Below are 14,403 nucleotides of genomic sequence, written 5' to 3' on the forward strand. Positions count from 1 at the left end.
TTCTCATGAGATGGCCAAAGTATTGGAGCCTCAGCTTCAGGATCTGTCCTTCCAGTAAACACTCACGGTTGATTTCCTTCAAAATGGATAGGTTTGTTCCCCTTGAAGTCCAGGGGATTCTCAAGAGTCTCCTCCAGCACCACAATTCAAAAGCATCAATTCTTCGGTGGTCAACCTTCTTTATGGTCCAGCTCTCACTTCCATACATCCCTACTGGAAAAAATACAGATATGACTATGTGCACCTTTGTAGGCAAGGTGATGTCTCTGCTTTTTAATATGCTGTCATAGCTTTCCTCCCAAGAAGCAGGTGTCTTTTAATTTTGTGGCTGCTGTCACCATCTGCAGTGATCATGGAGCCCAAGAAAGTAAAATCTGTCACTGCTTCATATCTTCCCCTTCTATTTCCCAGGAGGTGATGGAACCAGTGCCCATGATCTTAGTTTTTTTGATGTTGCGCTTCAGACCATTTTTGGTGCTCTCGTCTTTCATCCTCATTAAGAGGTTCTTTCATTCCTTCTCACTTTCTGCCATGAGAGTGCTATCATCTGCATATTGGAGGTTGTTGATATTTCTTCCAGCATTCTTAATTCCAGCTTGGGATTCCTTCAGTCCAGCCTTCCGCGTGATGTATTCTGCATATAAGTGAAATAAGCCAGGGGACAATATACAGCCTTGTCGTGCTGCTTTCCAAATCTTGAACCAATCAGTTGTTCCATATCCAGTTCTAACTGTTGCTTCCTGTCCTACATATAGATTTCTCAGGAGATAGATAAGGTGGTCAGGCACTCCCATTTCTTTAAGGATTTGCCATAGTTTGCTGTGGTCCACACAGTCAAAGGCTTTTGCATAGTCAATGAAGAAGAAGTAGCGCATCTTAGCAATTTGGTCTCTAGTTCCTCTGCCCCTTCGGAATTCAGCTTCTACTTCTGGAGTTCTCAGTCCACATACTGCTGAAGCCTACCTTGTAGAATTTTGAGTATAATCTTGCTAGCGTATGAAGTGAGTGCAATTGTACAGTAGTTGGAGCATTCTTTGGCACTGCCCTTCTTTGGGATTGGTATGTAGACTGATCTTTTCCAGTCCTCTGGCCACTGCTGAGTTTTCCTAACTTGCTGGCATATTGAGTGTAGCACCTTAACAGCATCATCTTTTAAGATTTTAAATAGTTCAAGTGGAATGCCAACACCTACACTGGCCTTGTTGTTAGCCATGCTTTCTAAGGCCCACTTGACTTCTCTCTCCAGGATGTCTGGCTCAAGGTCAGAAACCACACTCTCTGGGTTGTCCGGGACATCTTGATCATTCTGTTATAATTCCTCTGTGTATTCTTGCCACCTCTTCTTGATATCTTTTGCTTTTGTGAGGTCTCTGCCATTTTTGTCCTTTATCATGTCCATCTTTGCACAAAATGTTCCTTTAATATCTCCCATTTTCCTGAACAGATCTCCAGTTTTTCCCTTTCTATTATTTCCCTCTATTTCTTTGCACTGTTCATTTAAGAAGACCCTCTTGTCTCTGGTTGTTGTGGGTTTTTCGAGCTCTTTGGCCGTGTTCTGAAGGTCGTTCTTCCTAACGTTTTGCCAGTCTCTGTGTCTGGCATCTTCAGAGGACAGCACTCTGTGCTCTGGTGTAGTTTGCTTGGGAGTGCAGTATTTATGGCTATGAGATAGGCTTTTGTCCTTTTTGGCATATGGGTGATTAGTGTGTCTTGTTATGGGTGTATTCTTGTGATAAGGAGCAGAGATTATCTGTCACTGTGATTGATGGGTGTCATTAGCTGGTCTTTTGTGTGTAGTGATCCCTGGTCCTTGTGGCTGGGTAGAGTTCGTTGACCTTTTTCAAGCTGTATTTTTGAGAGCTGGGAGCCAAGTTTTGTTGAGTTTCAAACTTTCCCCTTTTTTGAAGTTCTGCTTGTGCTTGTGGATTTCACTGGCTTCCCTGTGCAGTCTGACGTAGTGATTGCTGGTGTTGTCCAGTATTTCAGTATTTTGAAATAGAATTCCATGTCCAGCTTGTTTTAGGGCATGTTCAGCCACTGCATGTCTCTCCTTGCTATTCTTTGGAAGTCTGCATTCAATTTTCTGTAGCTTTCCCTATCTCCCTTGCATTTTGTTTCCCTTCTCTTCTCTGCTATTCCTAAGGCCTCGTATGGACAGCCACTTTGCTTTCTTGCATTTCCTTTTCTTTGGGATGGTTTTTGTTGCTGCCTCCTGTACAATGTTACGAGCCTCCATCCATAGTTCTTCAGGCACTCTGTCCACCAAATCGAGTTCCTTAAATCTGTTCTTCACTTCCACTGTGTGTTCATAAGAGATTTGGTTTAGATTATACCTGACTAGCTCAGTGTTTTTTCCTACTTTCTTCAGTTTAAGCTTGAGTTTTGCTATAAGCAGCTGATGATCAGGGCCACAATCAGCTCCAAGTCTTGTTTTTGCTGACCGTATAGAGCTTCTCCATCTTGGGCTGCAGATCGTATAATCAATATGATTTCAGTATTGCCCATCTGGTGATGTCCATGTGTAGAGTCACCCACCTCGTGTGTTGTTGGGAAAGAGTGTTTGTGATGACCAGCTTGCTCTCTTGACAAAACTCTATTAGCCTTTGCCCTCCTTTGTTTTGAACTCCAAGACCAAACTTACCTGTTGTTCCTTTTATCTCTAGATTCCCTACTTTAGAATTCCAGTCCCCTAGAATGAGAAGAACATCTTTCCTTCAGCCTCTTCAGCATCAGTTTTTGGTGCATAAACATGGATGACTGATGTTGAAAGGTCTGCCTTGGATTTGTATTGAAATTGTTCTATCATTTTTGAGATTGTATCCCAGTACAGCTTTACCCACTCTTTTATTGACTATGAGGGCTACTCCATGTCTTCTACAGGATTCTTGCCCATAATAGTAGATACGATAATCGTCTGAATTGAACTTGCCCATTCCCGTCCATTTTAGTTCACTGACGCCCAGGATGTCAATGTTTATTCTTGCCATCTCCTGTTTGACCACATCGAGCTTACCAAGGTTCATAGATCTTACATTCCAGGTTTCTATGAAGTACAGTGGACCCTCAATGTATGCACGGCTCAACGTGCATACTTTTCGAGGTACGGACTTCTCCAGCTGCAAGATTTCCAATCGACTTGCAGCCGGAGAATCGACCTACGGACCGGAAGGAGGAGGCGGGGAAAGCACCAAATTCAAATTTGGCACTTTCCCTGGCTCCCCCTTCCAGTCCGTAGGACGCCGTGCCTGCAGATACCTTCCAGGGTTTCTCCGCCAGCATGGGAGGGATCTCGGAGGTTCCTTCCCCCCCCCTTGCAGATTGAGCCTCTGAAGCACGATCGGCGGCGGGCAGGGACCTCCGAGAGGCCTCCCATGGCAGCGGGGAAAGCCTGTGGAGGTCCCCCTCGGCGCCGATCGAGCCTCCGAACCACGATTGGTGGCGAGGGGCACCTCTGCAGGCCTGTCCCGCTGCCATGGGAGGCCTCTCAGAGGTCCCTCGCCAGCGCAGGGTTTCCCAGGGTGGACCGGGCCTACCAGGGGAGGGCTTCCCCCGATAGGTCCGGTCTACTCCCGGGAAAGCCTGGAGAGTAGACTGGGCCTACTGGGGGAAGCCCTCCCCCGGTAGGCCTGGTCCACCCTTGGAAGGACTGCGTTGGCAGGGGCGGGGGACCTCGGAGAGGCCTCTGGCAGTGGCGGGGAAGCCCTCTGAGGCCCTGGGCAGCAGCGATGGCGGGGAACCCCTGGAAGGCATGCATTTTTGATCTACGGACTTTTCGACCTACGAACACCATTCCAATACGGATTAATTCCTTAGGTCGAGGGTCCACTGTAATTTTCTTTGAAGCATCAGACTTCCAGGCATGTCCGCAGCTGAGCATCCTTTCGGCTTTGGCCCAATCGCTTCATTAGCTCTGGAGTACTTGTCCTTGTCCTCCGCTCTTCCTCAGCAGCATGTTGGACGCCTTCCAACCTGAGGGGCCCATCTTCCAGCGTCATATCTTTTAGCCTTTTGTTTCTGTTCATGGGGTTTTCTTGGCAAAGATACCGGAGTGGCTTGCCAGTTCCTGCTCCAGGTGGATCGCGTTTAGTCGGAACTCTCCACTATGACCTGTCTGTCTTGGGTGTCCCTGCACGGCATAGCCCGTAGCTTCTCTGAATTACTCAAGCCCCTTCCCCGGGACAAGGCAGCAATCCATGAAGGGGCCCTGAAGTCTTACATAAAACCAAACAGTGATTTGGCAAAATTCTTACATCAGTTGTATTCCATGTGTCTGAAGAAGTGGATTATAGTCCACAATGGGAAAAATGTCTTCGTATTAAAGGTGCGCCGGTATGTTTATTTTTGCTCTCGCTGAAACAGACTAACACAGCTGTCCCTCTGATAACTGCATCATTCAAAATCATTCACAGTGTCTCTTTCTTGTTTTTCATATTCTTTTTTCTTGTATGACATTGGATGTTGCTGTGATATGTACTTTATTTAGTGCTTTTCCTAATCAAGCAAGCCCTGCTCACACTGGGACTTGATTATCTAGTTTTATATACTCACACATGGTCTGTTTAGCTCGAGACAGCATATGTACTTTGTACACCTCTTCACTCTGAGGCTTAAAATCTTGCCTTGTGTCTAAAATGCACTCAAAATAACTCAGACTGTTTCCAAACCTGTTTCTAATCTCATTCATGAATTAAATTGGATAGTTTTGCCTCTGCCATGTGCCTTATGGTCTGGCCTTACATATGTTAGGGAGATATGCATTTATTAAATGCTACTGAGGAGATTTTAGTAGCTATTTGAATATATACAAGTGATAAAATGGAAACAATGATAATAGAGGAGGATGAATAGAGACAAGAATGTCATCTATGTCAGCAAGGTCAGTGGCCATGTTGGGTGGGTGATTTTGAGAGTTGCAGTCCAAAAAAGGTAACCTTCCCAGTTTCTTTCCTCCTCAGAATGACAGCATTTTAGGAATTTAGTTTATTATTAGGAGATGTAGTGAAGCAGTTATCTTGAAAATTACATGTAGAATTGTTTACCTTTGAACCTGGTACAGCTTAACATCTTGTAGATATCCTAGGACTCAACAAATCATCTTCTGACACCTGATCAAGCAGCATTGCTCCTTTCTTCAAAGCCAGGGAAAATAGGCAGTAGGCTTTGAAGTTGGTGCTAAATAGTCTTTGCTGAAAAATCAGAAGTGTACTGACATGAGCCCCACCAGCCACAGCCAATTTGATGGGACCGGTACACCTTCATCTTTTGCTCTGTAGAAACAGTATGCTCAGGAAAACACTCAAAGGGGTTTATTAGAACTTGAATTGGAGAAATAGATAATAAATGCTTATACAGTGAGTCCGAGTACCACACTTCTCCATTGAATTGCATGGGTTTGAGCAGTTCAGTTTGGGTTATAGACAGATATATTTTTTAAATAAATATTTCACTAAATAAGTAAACAGTAAATACTGTAGTGCTATTTATCTCAAGGAAGTGTCCTGAGAATAGTGTGTTTTGGACTTACTGATCTGATGGCAGTGGCCCAGCTGGCCCCCTCTCCTGGCATGGCAGCTCCACGTGGTGGCCACGGAGGGTGTTGGGGCATGTCAGGAGCTGATGTGGGTCGGGTGAAGTCACAGCATGTTGCTCCATTGCGGGGTGAGAGATCACACCTCTGTTTTCCCCCTCTGATAGAGCCTTTTTCTGTCCTTTAGCTGTCTGTATATGTGTGTCTCTCTGCGTGTTAATCAATTGTTTATGCTTTGTAGTTACGTTTTGGGGGACAGAAGAGTTATACACAGATTTTGAACTAGACTGGCGCCTCTAACCCCCCAGCATTGTGGAAGGGACAAGTGTAGTTCCATTCGCTAGTCCCACCTTCTCTTCAAAAGTTTGTAACCCTTCGGTTCCCCTTACTGGGAGAGTCAAAGTCTTTCAGGGAAGTGCAGTTCCTCTCATTGAGTCCTCCATCCACTCATCTGGGACAGTCCAATTTCCAGTGTTTCTACCTCCTACATGTCTCCCCCCCCAGGAGTGAGAGGTTGAATGCCCATATTGAGGGCATGTATGCCAGGGTTCTTTGTCTGATACAGCTTGCCTCCCCATCTCTTGACATTGGTGATTTCAAGGGCTTCTCTGCCAGTGTCTACTCTTCGAGGGTGTTGGGTCAAGTTCCTTTTTCCTGTTCCTTCTTTCTTTCTCACCCCAAGAGGAAGGCCGTGAAGGTAGTCAGTATTTGTATTTAGCAGCCTCCCCCTTGGGAATCGTCAGTTGTACCCAGATCCTTCACCGGGGATCATCTTTATAAATATAGTCTCATTCACCTTGGGTGTCCTCTTTCTCAGACTCCCCAGTCTTCATCCACTGAAGGTTTTTCTCTTCCTCCTGACCCATCTGCTCCCCAGGGTTTTGCGCTAGGAATTATTCCCCCCACCCAGTGCAGGGATATTTATCTCCCGCCTTTGGGTTCCCTCATTCCCTTGGAGGTGACTTCTTCTTCCCCCTACACAGAGGTGTCTATCTTCCCCTCCTGGGTTTTTTTTTTCTCTTTGCTGTGTGGTGGCTGTCTCTCTCCCTTGCAGAGTTCCTTGACCACCTTTGCCTGACAGCTGTTCTCCTCCCTCTTTGCCTCCTACTGGGTTTCTGCCTCCCGAGGACAGTCATGGCTTTGGTCTGTGTCCTTGTCTCTTGGGAAGAGCCAGGCTCCAGGGCAGCAGCACCTTATGAAGCCTCTATGGCCAGCTGGGTGAGTGAGGTAGTCTGGGCAGCAGTTGGGATGAGAGCCTTGGATCCCTGGTTGGAGGGCAGCAGCACAACAGCCGAGGCATCTGTGACTCTAGACTCCTCACAATAAATGTGATAAATGATAGATTGGCCAGAGTTCTATTGGCAATCCATGCTTATATAAGGGAAATCATGTAAGTCTTGGAGGCAAATTGCCACTTGTCACTGAGGTATGCTGAAATCAATGAGCCTGCCGGAGTGCAACTAACACCTCATTAATAAACAACAATTTGCCACCAAGACCTGTGCAGATTCTCTTATACAAGCGTAAATTGCCATAGGATTCTGGCCACTGTGTTCATCCCATATGAGTTATTCTAGGTTCAACAAAACTGTACATTTCAGTGTAGTCTGGAAACAGCATAGCTGAGAAGGTTGTCATCCAAAAAAATGAGCTCTGCAAATTGATTTTTGTATCAGGAAACAGTGTTAAGTTTTCAGCGGTGGTCTATTCATGCAAGCACTTTAAACTGCAGAAAGGAAACATCTTCAAAATATTACAAAGGAGAGCTATAATGCTGGATGTGTTTCCACCACATTGTGCTCTTTATGTGATTAGATCACACTTGCATGAGATGACATCTGCAGCGAATATATGCACTGCCCCAAATTGTTCATACAGGGTAGAAGAGTGCAATCTTCAAGCACATGTGGGGGATAACTGTGTTATTCTGTCATTAGTATTTTTTTTCCCCATTTTATTGTATTATTTTTGATTATTTTATTTTATTTCATTTTACTTTAATTATTACTAAGTTTGATTTGTTGTTATATGTGTGTTTTTTTTTAATGGTGTATTTAGTTAGTCTTTGTATTGTAAAAATTTTGATTTGTTAAATTGTATTAAGTTATTAGTTTTTCTCTTTCCTTTTCTTCTATTTTTCCTTTCGTCATGGAATGGAGGGCCTGCCTTCCCAGCGAGGGGCCACAAAACATCTCTGTGATTACGGGTAGAGGGCGATATGGCTTTGGCTCCGTCCCTACTCGTGTTAGAAGAACTATGAACAGATGTTTAAAAGCTGTTCCTTGTTCTGAGACGGAGACCAACCCCCAGTACCGAGGTAGCCAGACCAGCCAGCCCTCTACTCTATGCCTGGTGTTGTTGAATGCCAGGTCTGTATCTAATAAAACCCAGCTAATTTACGATCTTATTCTGGAGGAAGATGCAGACCTGGCTTGCATAACCGAAACATGGATTGGCGGAGAGGGGGGTCCCCCCCAGCCCTCATTTGCCCGCCCGGTTATGCTGTCCAACACCAGGGTAGACTAGAGGGACGGGGGGGGGAGTAGCTATCGTTTACAAGTCTACCCTAGAGGTAGTTAGGCGCTCCTCGGTGGTAAAGCCGGGTCTTGAGGCCCTCCACGTGTGGATTGGGGCTAGGGACGGAATTGGGATCTTGCTGGGTTACCGTGCTCCCCGCGACCCAGCCATTTCCCTTCCGGAGCTGGTGGACTTTGTCTCCGCGGCATTGCTGGGTTCCCCGAGACTATTGGTCCTGGGGGACTTCAACATGCATGCGGGGGCAGAGGCTTCCGGACCAGCTCTTGAGTTCCTGGAGACCATGGCCTTCTTGAACATGTCCCAGCATGTCAACGGCCCTACACACGTGGGCGGCCACACACTAGACCTGGTTTTTTCCACCAACGGGAGTGAGAGTGGTCCGATGGTGACTGACCTCGAGTCGGTTCCCTTGTCATGGTCGGATCACCACCTAATAAAATGTGTCACCAAGATGGCTCTCCCCCCTCGCAGGGAGCAGGGACCTATTGTCATGGTCCGCCCTCGAAGGCTACTGGATCCGATTGGATTCCAGGATGCCATGAGAGGAGTTACGGCTGACCTGGCTGGTGCTCCTGTCGAGGCACTGGTTGACGGCTGGTTCACCGCTGCGGCTAGTGCCGTAGACACGATCGCGCCTAAACGCCCTCTCCGCCGCAGAGATCGCCCGGCGCCCTGGTTTAACCAGGATCTCCGGGCGTCGAAGCGGGTCAGGAGACGGCTAGAGCGCAAATGGAGAAAGGACCCGACGGGTTTCAATCGTATAGCTGTTAAGGTCGCTACTAACCTTTACCAGGCTAAGGTAAAGGCTGCCAGTCGAACTTACCTCGCTAACCGGATAAGCGAGGCGTCTAACCAGCAGGCGGAATTATTCCGTATAGTACGCGACCTATCCGGAATTGGCCCGGGTGATAGGCCTCCCCCTAGTTTTACACCGGACCAATTTGCAGCATTTTTTAAATCTAAAGTGGAGGCCATCCGCCGGGACCTCGCTCCTTTTTTGAATACAGTGAGTCGAGTTGAGATGTCCAGCGCTCCGTCTTGTCCAGTGATTTTTGATACCTTTCAGCCTGTTTCGTCCGATACTGTCGCCAGGACGCTTGACCGCTGTCGTGCCACCACCTCCTCCTTGGATCCTTGCCCGGCCTGGCTATTCAAAGCAGCCAGGCATTCAACAACGGAATGGGCTACTGTAATAATTAATCGGACTTTCCTTGAGGGCAGATTTCCCTCTGCCCTCAAGGAAACACTCATTAGGCCCATTAGAAAGAAACCTAGTTTGGCAGCGGACGAAATTGGCAATTATAGGCCCGTCGCCAATGTTTCTTTCTTAAGCAAGGTAGTCGAGAGGGTGGTGGCCGATCAGCTTCAGGCGTTCCTGGATGAAACAGATGCCCTGGATCCATTCCAGTCGGGCTTCAGGCCGCGCCACGGAACAGAAACGGCATTGGTCGCCCTGTGTGATGACCTATTGAGGGAGGCCGACAGGGGCAAAATGTCTCTGCTGGTCCTCCTCGATATCTCAGCGGCCTTTGATACCATTGACCACGGTATCCTCCTGGGGAGGCTCACCGAGTTGGGAATAGGTGGCCAGGCTTTCGCCTGGCTCCGTTCCTTCTTGGAGGACCGCCCCCAGAGAGTACAGCTTGGGGAGAATGTCTCGGCCCCGTGGAGCCTCAATTGTGGGGTCCCACAGGGGTCGATCATCTCCCCAATGCTGTTTAACATCTATATGAGGCCGCTGGGGCGGGTCATCAGGGGGTGTGGAGCGATGTGCCATCAATATGCGGATGACACGCAGCTCTACATCTCCTTTTTTCCAACTGCAGGAGATGCCGTTCTGTCCCTTCAGCGTTGCCTGGGGACCGTATTGGAATGGATGCAGGAGAACGGGCTGAGGCTGAACCCGGACAAGACGGAGGTACTAAGGGTGGGCGCTCCCACAGTTGGGGACTTGGGAAACTCCCTCACTTTTGGGGGTGTGACTCTGCCCGCCAGGGATGGGGTCCGCAGCTTGGGGATCCATCTGGACCCGGCGCTCACTATGGAATCTCAGGTGGCGTCTGTAGTCCGTACCGCTTTTTTCCATCTTAGGCGGATAGCCCAGCTGCGACCCTACCTTGATGTGGGGGCGCTTACTACCTTGGTGCATGCGCTCGTAATCTCAAGATTAGACCACTGTAATGCGCTCTACGTGGGGCTACCTTTGAGGTTGCTGCGGAAACTACAGGTGGTGCAGAATGCTGCGGCCAGATTACTTAGTGGAGTGAGAAGATTCCAACATATCTCGCCCACTCTGGCCGCACTGCATTGGCTGCCCATCCGATTCCGCATCGACTTCAAAGTGTTGATGCTTACCTATAAAGCCCTAAACGGTTTAGGACCTCGATACTTGGTGGAACGCCTTCTCCCACCAAGATCTACCCGTGTCACTCGTGCGAGCCAGGAGGTGAGGCTGAGGAGCCTAACGCCGAGAGAGGCCCGGAAGGAGAAGACCAGAAATCGGGCCTTCTCGGCGGTGGCTCCTCGTCTCTGGAACAACTTACCTCCTGAGATTTGCGCGGCTCCCTCGCTGGACATTTTTAAGAAACAACTAAAAACATTGATGTATAGGCAGGCTTTCCCAACAGAAAACTCCTGACGATTTTTCCTTTCTTATATCTTTCTTTGATTTCTATCTTAGTCTAGGTGCAATGTTTTAAAATTATATTGTTTCTTTTATTGTAAGCCGCCTAGAGTGGGCTAATATGTCCAGATAGGCGGGATAGAAATAAAATAAGTAAAATAAAATAAAAATAAATAAAAATAACTCCTTAATTTTTCTTTTGTAGCAATTTCTGCAATCCTGTTGCTTAGAGTAGTAACTCGCACCTAGAGTGCATTCATTGAATTCATGGAACATATGGCTAACCAAATCCCCTTTAATTCAAGGGCCTCAGTCTGGTTTTAACCTATACTATACAAGAAGATTTCAACCAGTTTTTGTTTGAGGATTTGTAGAAGCGGGACCCAGAAGAATTTAGGGAGGAAATGTTATCTCCTTGAGCTATAATGCTTCTTTTGCTTTACTCATTTCTGCCATTGTTCAAAAGAATCATGACCAGAGATGTTGCAGAGATGTTGTATATTCCAGACATCTAAACAGTTGTAGGCAGTTGAGGTAGCAAGGGCTTTAGAGAGGGCTTGAAGCCTTGCTTCCATGGAGCTGCCTTCTACATGCACTGATGATGTGTCTCTTCTCAGAAACAAATGAAATTCCTGGAACAGGAGCTGGAGGATGCCAAGAGTGCAAAAGAGGAGGCTCGAAGACTGAGAAATAAGCTGAAAACTGTGGAGAAGTAAGAATTATAAGTTTTGTTGTGTCACTTCTCTGAGAATAAACATAATGCCCTAGAAGTGTGAAATTACCTAAGACAAAATTCAAATGTCAGATATCGTAGGACTAAAATTTGAGTAAGCATGCGTAAGGTTGCCCTTTTAAAGAGCTATTTGAATTCTAAAGATTCAGAATGACCATATGAAAATGTATGGCTTTTATGTTTATAAAGGGGTGCTAAGTATTTCTCAAATAGTTTTAGCAGACATATTAAGAATTTCCCATGGACAACTTTACATATCCATCTATATTTTATTGTATACCCAGTGTGGTGTAGTGCAGGGGTCCCCAACATTTTTAATCCTACGAACTGGCTGGGGAAGGTGGGGCACCGCCTCACGCTCACGTGCATGCACGAAGGAGCATGGGTGCATGCATGCAGGAGGGTGCTCGTGCGGGCGAGCTCATGTGCATATGCAAATGGTGGTGTGGCGGTCATGGGTGGGGCGCTTGTGCGCATGCGCAAACTGATGCAGTGCTCGTGCGGGTGCGTGGGCACATGTACAAAAGGGTGGGGGAGCGGTCGTATTGGCGCTGGTGTGTGCACGCATGCACAAAGGGGCTGTGGGGGGAGTGCGTGCAGGGGGTGGGGGGAGGTCTGTCTTTGCAGTCCAGCTCAGGCCACAGATTGGCACTGGGCCATGGACCGGGGGCTGGGGACCTCTAGTGTAGTGGATAGGGTGATGGACTAATGTCCTGGAGACCAGAGTTTGAATCCCCACCTAGCCACAGAAACTCACTGGGAAGTGGAATTGGTAAAAACCACTTCTTAAATATCTTACTCTGAAAGCCCTGTTACCCGTTCTGACTTGACAGCACGTAGTTAGCTATGTATACATGAAAGGATGATGTACCTGCATTATTGCTCCCACTCTTAAAATAACCTAGATTACTATAACCTTCAGGGCACCTACACAAAAATTGTTTCCATCATACATGAAGCTCAAATTCGCAATCTCCTAACCTGACTTTTACATAAAAAAGGAAATTGAATGTTACAGAAATAAGATAATGTAGAAGACACAACAGATTCCTAGAAGGCTTTGGTGAAATCATCATATCTTCCTGCCTTGCTTGATAGCCCTTGAATGATGAGTGGGATATATTTTACTAAATTCAATGACTTAATCTTCCAAATAAGTATAGTAGTATAAAATCGCATTTTACAAGGTATAAATTTGGAAGAAAAGGTTGCAGTTTTTCTTCATAATCTAATAATGGCAAAAGTTGCAACCCATTACTGTCAGAACAACTTAGCTTAGTCTTTCCTTAAAGGATGTACTCGTGAGTGGGAAGATTAGCAGCCTGTGGGGAGACTAAATTCAGTTTAGAGTGATACAAATCCTACCTGTCCACAGGCCCACATTGTCATACTTTAAATCTTAATATAACGCTATTTGACTTTAATATATCCATTTCCTGCTTGCTTGCAATCATGCATTAAGCAGCTTTTTGACACTGTAGGAGTTTAGGAAAGAAACAAAAAAGCTAGGTAGCAACTCCCTTTAGCAACTCCAAAACTCATTCTATACTTTACACTAAAATTGTTAGCTTCTGATAAGCCATTAATTTAACTAAAATGTGCAGCCGGAATCCTGTAGTTGTTCATGTAATGTTCGCGTACTTTTTAAGGCCAGTTACAACTAATTGTTGAGGTGCTTGGGGAATCTGGATTGTGCTATTGGGCACATGAGCTGACACCTCAGCAGTTGGCAAGTTCTACATACCTTAATGCAAACACCAGTAGAATTCTGATCAATTTTTCCCAGCCTTCTCTACATACTTAATTGGCTCAGTTCCTGTATATGTTCTCAGTGTTAAGTAAATGTCTTTCAGCTGCTAATGATATAGCAAAAGGGGTGTGTGTATGTGGGTTCATTCTTAAAAGTGATAGCATTTTCACTTAGGGGTGCAGTTGTCTGCACACTTTCATGTTGAGTAAATCATACTCTAGAGCTCACTTGTCAAGTAAAGCTGCTTAGGCATCCTTGGAAAGACCAGGATTCTCTTTTAATCTAAATTAGTCAAACTGTGTCTAGAGTGTTTTAAGATGAAGGAAACAGACTAAATTAGAAGAACAGCTAAGAACATCACTGTGGGAAACAGGTCATGCGAAGAAAAGTTGAATGAACTGGGTGTATTTACAGAAGAGAAAATGTAGGCAAGGGATAGATTTATGGAAGAACCCTTCCAATGCTGCCAAAACTCTAACATGCTTCCTGAGGGGGTGGAGCTACATTAATGGGCTTAAGTTACAGAAGGGTACTTACAAGAGAAAAATATCCTGATTGAAAGATCGGGATTGCTGCCTTAGTTGGGTGGTAAGCTATTCCTCACTGGAGGTGTTCAGGCAGAGACTTAGCAATGTTCTAGCTGAGGATTATCTGTATCAGTCAGATTTAGACTAGATCAGTGATGGCGAATCTTTTTGAGCCTGAGTGCCCAAACTGCAACACATGACCATCCCAAAGAGTCCCATTCCTCCAGCCTCACAACCTCCAGCACCTGCCTGGGACACTCCCCACTCCGCCTCAGGCTGAAGTCCTTGAAGGCACAGGCAGCAGGAGCCGGGTGTTCCCATGCCTGGTTTCTGGGCATGTGTGTGTGTATTTATGTGTGTGTGCGTATTTACGTGTGTGTGTGTGGCAGCTGTTGCCATTGCCATCTTGGCTCTCCCTCCCTTCCTAAGAATTCTTCCCAAAATCCAGGATTGGAGGATGAGTTAAGTATTTCTCAATGGCAACTTATGGCTCACATGCCTACAGAGAGGGCTCTGCATGCCAGCTGTGGCACACATGCCATAGGTTCGCCATTGCTAGACTAGATGGATTCACAAGGTCGCCCCCATTATGATGAGCTAATTTTGTTTCAGACACTTCACCCTACTGTTTTTCAGAAATGTATGGCTCCATCAACCACATTGTATAGTAAAACTTCCTGTGCAATATCAATCAAATATTCATGG

At 46.3% G+C, this 14,403-nt stretch overlaps 1 protein-coding gene across 6 annotated transcripts in view; it reads left to right on the forward strand.

The window, feature by feature from the left end:
- TRAIP (TRAF interacting protein) overlaps positions 1-14,403 on the forward strand; it is a 55,017-nt gene that overhangs the window by 15,035 nt on the left and 25,579 nt on the right. For all 6 annotated transcript variants that reach the window (XR_002300190.3, XM_020789379.3, XM_072989862.2 and 3 more), the window contains exon 7: positions 11,306-11,400. Coding sequence is in view for 5 of the 6 variants with exons in the window: in XM_020789379.3 (XP_020645038.3) it covers positions 11,306-11,400 (95 nt within the window). In the remaining variant the exon portion in view is untranslated. The remainder of the gene's footprint in view (positions 1-11,305; positions 11,401-14,403) is intronic.

This window comes from Pogona vitticeps, chromosome 2 (genome assembly GCF_051106095.1).
Source record: "Pogona vitticeps strain Pit_001003342236 chromosome 2, PviZW2.1, whole genome shotgun sequence".
In the NCBI taxonomy this organism is placed as follows: domain Eukaryota; kingdom Metazoa; phylum Chordata; class Lepidosauria; order Squamata; family Agamidae; genus Pogona; species Pogona vitticeps.